We start from the raw sequence: 8,643 nt of genomic DNA on the forward strand, positions 1-8,643 counted from the left end.
TTCAGGCACCTTTCCAGCTGTTCGGCCATGAAGTTTCAAATGGTATTAAGTGTGAGCATGGAGAAACTGGAATTGCTGAACTAATCACAAGTTTTCTGGCATTGTGCTAACTGATAGTAGTTGTGTCTTTTTTACGTCGTCTTAACTTCACTGCTTTACCTATTTCTTATCATTTAAAATTTCTGAGACTGGATGATGTTTGAATGCATGTTCTAATACTTAGTGGACCAGAGAAATTATAAGTTTCCAAACACTTGTACTGTCTGTTTAAAGGTTTGACTATTTTAAGCCTCTACAGATATGTTTTTGTTTCTGCTTTTAATACAGTTCGCAAGAAGCGAGTTGAAAGAGATGCATATTAACAGTAATCTGGAGCCTGTCTGCCTGGTGCTGTATTTCATCCTATGGAAGATCCACTACAGTGTATTGGGCAAGTTGCCAAGCCTAGGTCAAGGCATTCATACATTTACTGTCTGGGTAGAAGGGAAAAGACTGGAATTTAACTCCTAAACTGTTAGTAATAAATGTAGTTTGACATAACTTTTACCCACAAACATCATTTTAACCTTTTTTCCCCTGAGGTCTTGTGAATTGCACCAAACTATCTTGTTATGCAAAAACGTTAAACTAAAATCTCCAGGACAGGAAATACGTTTAACTTGAAGTTTGCACTGTGCCCAACATCAAGTATTTTTAATCTTTTTTTAAACTAATTAAAGTTGTGCTAAATTTGTAGTTTCTTGTGCAGTTAAATGTAATTTTTGTACTGCACTTGTTTCCAATGTAACTTAGACAAAATACTTTTTTTTAATTTTGTATTAATTAAAAGCTATAATGAATTATGTCTTGGGACTTTGATTTGGCCATACTGTGCACAGTTAAACCATGACCACTAAAGGTATCTGAATTTTCACATTAATGTGGGAAGAACAGTTCAAATCAAGTCTTAACATACAGTTCTTCGGACTTCTGCCAAAAATGCTGCTTGCAAATCTTAAGATCGTTGATATTCCTCTGCTGCAAATTAATTTTATTACCAATATGATTTGCTTTGGAAAATGTTAGAAGAAAGTAATGAAATGTTTGTAGATAATCTGAACGGACTAAATTAGTTGGCATTAGTCATAATTTTAACCAAAGAACTAAATCTGACTGACAGTTTTATTCAACCAATGTATTAAGTATTGAAGCCTGCATACAGTTTCAGTGGACAAGTGAGATTCTATGGAGTACAAAAGCTAATAGTATTGGGAAAACATCTGCAAAATGCCCATATCAGGTGTTTGATTTGTTTAAAGAAAACACCAAAATCCATGCCAACCTGCACTGAAAGCTCTGTGCAGAAAAAAATTACCTTATACCCCCCCTTAAATTTTTATATGCTGATTATTTTAAGGTTTGTCTAATGTGTGTGTATATATTTAAAATAAAACCTGTGGCAGCATGACTAATATTACAGGAAATATTTTTAATGCTAGAAAATCTATGCACATGACTGCATTTTGTGGTAGGTTGCTTAAAGGACCAAGTTGTGAATGCTGTCTGATCAAGTCCTAGGCCTTAAGTGTTTGTGGTTAAGCTATGTTATGACAATTAAAAAGCTATGTCATGTTTGTAAGTCTATGCATAATGTTTTCTGTTAGCTGATGCGTTGCATTGACATGGTGGTTCTTTCAAACATTCATTTAATGGGATTTTATAAAGAAATTTGTTAACTGAACTGTTTGAAATTTAAGCTTAATCATATAAAACACATTGATCATGATTGAGAATCTGACTTGTAATAATTGTTCACAAACTAAAAATGAACTATTTGACGTAATTTTATCACATGTCCTTATTTCTGAACTGGCAAAATGCCCTTGCAGAAGGTGTAGGTTTGTTCTGTTTTCTTGAATAATAATTGGTTACAATCTTAAGTAAAATGCATATCAGAGCTAATCTGTTAAAGGAGGGAAGCTTATGTAAAATACAGTGCTGTGTGTATTTAAAATATACAGCATTCTACAATGAAACCTGAATGGTAATAAAGTTGATACTTAAACTCTATTGTTTGCTTTTCATTCAATTATGTTAAATATGGAGGTATTTGATAAGTACCATAATACTGCACTACATATATTGGATGACAAAATTAGTAGGAAAAAGGATTAGCTAGCTACTTGCAGACTGAGTTGGGTGTTAAGTGAGTCCTGTCTTCAGATGAGCAAGTTATTACAAGTGGATCAATACTAGGTGCTTAACCGTTTACAATCTACATTGTTAGCACGTTCCTTTTCCTTCACGTCTCAACACAGAAATAGGAAAGCAAGATGAAAAGTACATACAGGAATATCGATAGGCTTGGAGGATGGAAAGAAATGAAAAATGGAGTTTGTGGGTGCATGTTGGGAAGAATAGAAAATGCACAATATTGTTTAACTGGAGGGAGGCTGTAGAATGTTAACTTGCCAAGCAAATCAAAGTGTCCTGATAAATGAAGCAAAACTAGCAAGCAGGTTCAGCAAACAGCAAGGAATATTGGCTTTAACAGAAAGGAAGATTTAAAAACCCAGGGAAATCTTAGTAAACCTGTGTAACACTTGTTGTGGCCACGTGAAATAATGTGTAGACCTCAGAAGGCCCTGACTGCTCCTGTTACTCTTATTCAAACTTCTCAATTCTCAGTTTACATATGGATCGATTCTAATTTTAGAAATTAAGATAAATTTTGATATTAAGAGTCATAACTAAATGTACTTTTATTTGAGAGCCCTTGGTTTGGGGAAATATGACATTTATTAAATGAACTAAACTATACTTCTGGCAACAGTGCTAATATGACTGAACTGTAAAAGGTGGGTATTTGTCAGTTCCACGTCTTTTACATTGAACTTTCTTTCTAAGCAGAAATTTTACTTTTAACATCTGCACTTGACGTCAAGGAGCCTCCTTTCAAGGGGTAATTGATTTTAGTGACAATTTGGGTTTGTCCGCCATGGAAGTGAACTAGCTCTCATGTCATCAATAAAATGCTAAGTAATTATGACATGATTTCACCACTTGTTATACAGATAAAATAGAAAAAAAATTTACATCTTGTTGAAAGTCACTTGCTGTTCATACCCTGGAAATTGTACACCACAGATCTTTATTTAAATTCTGTATCTTCTATTCATTTAATTTTTGTCTGGATTTTCATATTTTTGAAATAGTTATGGTTTATGTTAAGTTAATTGCTGAAGATTAAGTTTTAGGCAGTGAGTACGCTATTTGTTCCTAATTATTCCAGTCATAAATCTTTACATTAGTGTGTATGTAACTGAATATTGTTAAGTGGTCTAGCATCAGACTCTTAAGCTGCATTTCTGTGTGGTAATAGAATGCATCCTATATTGTAATAATTTCCAGGTTCTAACTTGGTAAGTCTAGGTATTTGGAGGTCTGCCATCTTGGTGAGTTACTTGGAGCCCAGCAAAACCTTGGTTTTGGGAACCCTCATGATTGAAGTAAAACTCAATGCTGTAGGAACTCAGCAGGTCAAGCAGTACCTTTTGGGGGTGGGGGGTGAGAAATGAACAAATTGAGGCAACCAGTTAACTGATAGAAAATGGCAATTTAAATCATGAGACAAGGAGCAAGTTCTGAAGGGCTAAGGTACAATGGAAGGCTCGTAAAGAAACAAAATGTGCTTTGCATGTGTTCAGGAAAAAAGATACAAGTAAGGAGGAAATAGTTTATGGTCCAAAATTGCAGTCCTTTTAGAGAATGGTTGTATTTATGTTGTGTGGTGTTGGCTCAAATCATTGTTTTCTATGTCTTCCAAATGGAAGGAGACTTTGCCTCAAAGCTTGTGACAGGTGTATGTGATAAAGTGTACAACTTAGAATTCCTTTAATGAACTCTTGACTGCAACATACTCAAAAGAAATGGAAATAAGACTATAAGACCATGAGACACAGTAGCAGAATTAGGCCATTCAATCATGGCTGACTTTATTATCCCTTTCAAACCCATTTCCTGCCACCTTCCCATAACCTAAGGCACTCATTAATCAAGGACCTATAAGCCTCTGCTTTAAATATACCCAATGGCTTGGCCTCCACAGCCATGTGTGTCAGTGATTTCCACCGATTCACCTTCCTCTGGTTAAAGAATTCCTCCTCATCTTTTCTAAATAGCCATCCTTCTACTGAGGCTGTGCACTCTGGTCCTAGAGTTTTCCACAGTTAGAAACATCTCCACATCCATTCCATCTAGACCTTTCAATATTTGGTAGATTTTAATACGATCCCCCTCATTCTTCTAAGTTCCAAGTACAGGCCCAGAGCCATCCAACAGTTGTACATTGATCCTGGCTGGGAATGAAAGGAATATTCTTGTAAGCCTCCTCTGGACCCTCGCCAATGCCAGCACATTCTTTCTTAGATGTGGGGCCCAAAACTGCCCACAATACACCATACACAATATATTCAGTAATATATAACCATGTCTGATATTGCCATAGTCTTCATCCTGCACCCTTGTTACACCAGATCTTGGCTTCTGGTATGGAGAGTGTCGATCTTTTAAATTATATAGGTTCTCAAATCCCCTGGGAAGTTTGGCAGTTTCCAACTGTAATTTCAGGCTTTATAATCCTTGATCTGTATTCCTTCAAACTTGGCTATTTGCCATTATAAAACTTTAATTACTGCACTAAATTAAAGAAGCCTTGCCTTCAGCTATCCAGGCTCAAAATAAAGGTTACATGCAAGGTTCAATTATTCATGATTTCCTATTGTCTAGCCTCGTACTGAATCACTCCAGCTGACTTATTATAAGCAGATTGCTATTACATTTTGCACTCTTGGCAAATTCATTCCACTGTTTAATCAAGTGCGACCATTGCTGTCATTAGGCAATTATAAAATGCAACATGTTAATTTTCCCAAAATATGATTCATTTGAACCGTAAAATTTTATGGGCAAACCTAATAAAAATGTAAGCTTATTACCATTGAATGCAGGAAGTTACATAATATAAATGAGGTTTCCCATGTCTCTTAAATTTATAAGAATAATCAGGTCATACATTTGTAAGCATTAAGTGCTAATCTGTTGCAGTAATCCATCTTTTGGGTGATGTATGATAGGTATTTCTGTTTATCATACAGATGAAAGAAATACTTGTATCAATCTGAATCAAGTACCAGTCAGATGTCTTGACTGTGGATCTAAATGATGCTTTCATCCTCGTTGAGGAACACATAAGAGTTGAAGTTTTACATTTTAATGCTATATTATCATAAAGTAACTTGTCATAATTTTTACAGCTTGTGTTAGTGAAAATAATCACTTGCCTATATAAATTTATTTTGCCCCAATACAGAGATCAAACTGCACACTTAATAGTTCCATGTATGGTTTGTCAAATAATTTGATGACCTCACTGGTTTCTGTTTCAGCTGAGATTCTCTGGGAATGAGGTAACTGCAGGGATAATGTCTTAAAACTGGGCATGTCATTACTTGATATGTTACACTTGCACAGTATGAACTGGAGTGTCTAATATGATTTTTGTACTCACATGCATAATTTCAAGTTTGTACTTCTCCAAGTATGGTATTTTTCTTTTCTGCTTCATTGATCATTATTTCCTAGCTCTGGTAACTCTGCCTACTCCCAGTTATGCAGGCTGAATGTACTCCAAGAACAAGTGCCTCAGTGTCATTAAGTTTTTCCAGAAAAGGGTAAAGTATGCAAAAGAACAAGTGCCCTGAAGGATATATTCTCAACTTGAATGTTGAAGGGTTAATTGTGAACTATTCCAACTCTAATCAGATTAGAGACTTGTGTAGTCAGATAAAGTTATCATTCTTTAGAGCAATTATCCTCTGAGAAGTTTAATAGATGTCACGGGGAAACATAAAGGATTTAACCTAGATAATGCAGCCTACTCTTGTGCATCTTTTATTGTTGCACTGTTGGATATGCCAGCGTTGTGTTGAGATGTGAACCCATGGCCCCATCAGATGCTTCACGTGAATGTGGGGGAAGAAGAGGATCTTGTGGCAGTGTACCAGCCAAACTTTGAATCATCTCTCACTCAATATTTGGTCATTGTTAATCTGCTAGATGGGAATAAAATGACCTATGCAATTTTTATAGTAAGTAGTTTTGATCTGTACTTGGTGCCTTTTAATCTGAAATGGGTTTGGGAAGATTTTAAAGCAGTGGCCATTACTACTTAGGCCAACATTTAATGCCCATCTTAATTACCCTTGAAAACATATATCATAACTTGACTTGCTGAGCTATTTCAGAGAGCAGTTAATCTATTGTTGTCTAGAGTTGCATAGACAAGACTGGGTAAAGTCTGCCGATTTCCTCCATTGAAGGACATCAATGAACCAGGTTGGTTTTTTACAATTATTCTGTTTAATGTCAGTACAACTGAACTATTTTTAAATAGGCAATTTGTTAAATCCACTGAATTTAAATTTCACAGCAAGATTGTTAGTCTAGAATTATGAATTACTAGTTCAGTAATGTAATCACTACCGTGCTATAAATGAGCTTAGTCTGCTGAAATGTGGTATGGTTACCCTTGATATTGCATAACTGCAGGACCAGGGTTAAAATTAATGGGATTAATAGATTGTTGCTTAAATAGCAAGATCACTATCTTCAGTAAAGGTACAGAAAGAAATGCTGACTGTATAGGATCAACATTTTGATATGAATTGGACTTAGATATATGCAAGATAAAACAAGCAAAGCATTTTATTTTATGAACACAATTTTTATTGAAATCTCAATGCCTACCCTTCTGAAAGTGTACTTCAATATGATTAAAGTTTGTCTTTGGTTACTAATGCATGTTTATTTTAGATTATCCTCGATTGTTTATATTAATTTTGCCTCTTAAGCCCACACACTGAAAACATTTGTGTGGAAGTTGCAAACCCATTCATAAGCAACTAATAATTAAGCCTTTAGTTGAAACAACATTCAGGCATAACCTCTGTCAATTAGGTATCAGTCCATCCAAAGATGCAGATAGTTTGGTTTAGTAGATCTTTACATCTGTAACATTGGTAACACTGATGGGGGAGGTGGGCAGCATCAGTAAGGCTGTCTGTTTCTCCAGGTAAATAGAACAATAATTTCTATCCTTCAAAGCAATTTCTGGATATACTGGAACAGCAAGCATGTTTTCACAGAAATATTTCCACTTGCTATCAGATGTTTTCTCTAACACCAACTATCAGAAATATACCACAAGAATCACCAAGTTAATGGCAACTGAATAACACTATCAATGAGGCTCAAACCTTTTTAGACTTTATTTATTCTTCACATTATGTGACACGAGCATTATTTGGTGTATTTTGCCTTCGTGCTTTTGATCTAATTGGATCTGGGGGTCACAGCCCACATAAAATGATACTCAAGCTAAAATTCCCCTATTTTGCACTTGTTATATTGCATCTTAACATAAGACACTGAAGCAAAATTAGGCCTTTAGGCCCATTGAGTCTGCTCTGCCACTTGATCATAGCCGTCCTATTTCCCTCTCAGCCCCATTCTCTTACTTTCTCCCTGTAACCTTTCACACCCTGATTTTCAAGAATCTAGTGTGCTCCACCTTAAATACACTCAATAACCTGCCCTCCACAGCCACCTCTGGCAAAAAATCCCACAGATTCATCAGCCTCTGGCTTAAATTCCTCCTCATTTCTGTTATTGTGCCCTTGTAGAATCAGATCTGTGGGTCTGGCAAGTGAGACAGGAAATGCACTGACTTCAAGTAGGTATATTAATCATTAATTTACAAACAGGAAAGATTGAAGCAAACATTCATGTTCCCCAAATTACAAACACTACAAAGCTGAATATTCAACAAGCCTATGTATGTTCAAAAAACATACATAGTTAAAAATGTGCACAGAGTATATCTCCCAAATCTTTATGCGCAACAGTGCCTTTTTTAAAAAAAAAAGCAAGCCCATTCCACATGCTATTTTATACACTAGGATATTTGAAATTGAAACACCAGACTGCTATCCAATGGGAAAAGCAGCTGCAGATTCAAAACTAACTAACCACAACAGAAATGACTTTCCACAAACAAAATAAGGCACCCCCCATCACAGGGCACCCCTCTGTTCCTAGACTCCCCCTCTAAAGGAAACATCCTCTCCACATCCACTCTATCTGGGTCTTTTAACATTCAATAGGTTTCAATGAGATCCCCCCCCCCCCCCCCACCCCACCTCATTCTTCTAAGTTCCAGAAGTACAGGCCCAGAGCCATCAAACGCTCCTCATGATGAGCTTTTAAATTCTTAAATCACTTTTGTGAACCTCTTTTGAACTCTCTCCAATGTCGGCATATCCTTTCTTAAATAAGGGGCTTGAAACTGCTTATAGTTCTCAAAGTGATGCCTCACCAATGCCTTTATAAAGCCTCAGCATGACTCCCAACTCCCTTTGCACCTGATTTTTGAAATTTTGCCCATTTAGAAAATGATCTACACTATTCCTTCTACCAAGCTCATGACAGTCCACTTCCCAACACTTTATTTCATCTGCCACTTCTTTGCCCATTCTCCAAATCTGCATCCTCAACACTATTTGTCTCTCTACTTCATATTGTCTGCAAACTTGACCACAAAGCTTT

General features: G+C 36.1%; 1 protein-coding gene across 4 annotated transcripts in view; it reads left to right on the top strand.

The window, feature by feature from the left end:
* Window positions 1-2,049, top strand: part of tmod2 (tropomodulin 2) — a 105,766-nt gene extending 103,717 nt beyond the window's left edge. For all 4 annotated transcript variants that reach the window (XM_073033147.1, XM_073033146.1, XM_073033145.1 and 1 more), the window contains one exon: window positions 328-2,049. In XM_073033147.1, the coding sequence (XP_072889248.1) occupies window positions 328-362 (35 nt within the window). In that variant the 3' untranslated portion in view covers window positions 363-2,049. The remainder of the gene's footprint in view (window positions 1-327) is intronic.
* The last annotated feature ends 6,594 nt before the right edge of the window (window positions 2,050-8,643 follow it).

The sequence above is a fragment of the Hemitrygon akajei genome, chromosome 30 (genome assembly GCF_048418815.1).
Source record: "Hemitrygon akajei chromosome 30, sHemAka1.3, whole genome shotgun sequence".
In the NCBI taxonomy this organism is placed as follows: domain Eukaryota; kingdom Metazoa; phylum Chordata; class Chondrichthyes; order Myliobatiformes; family Dasyatidae; genus Hemitrygon; species Hemitrygon akajei.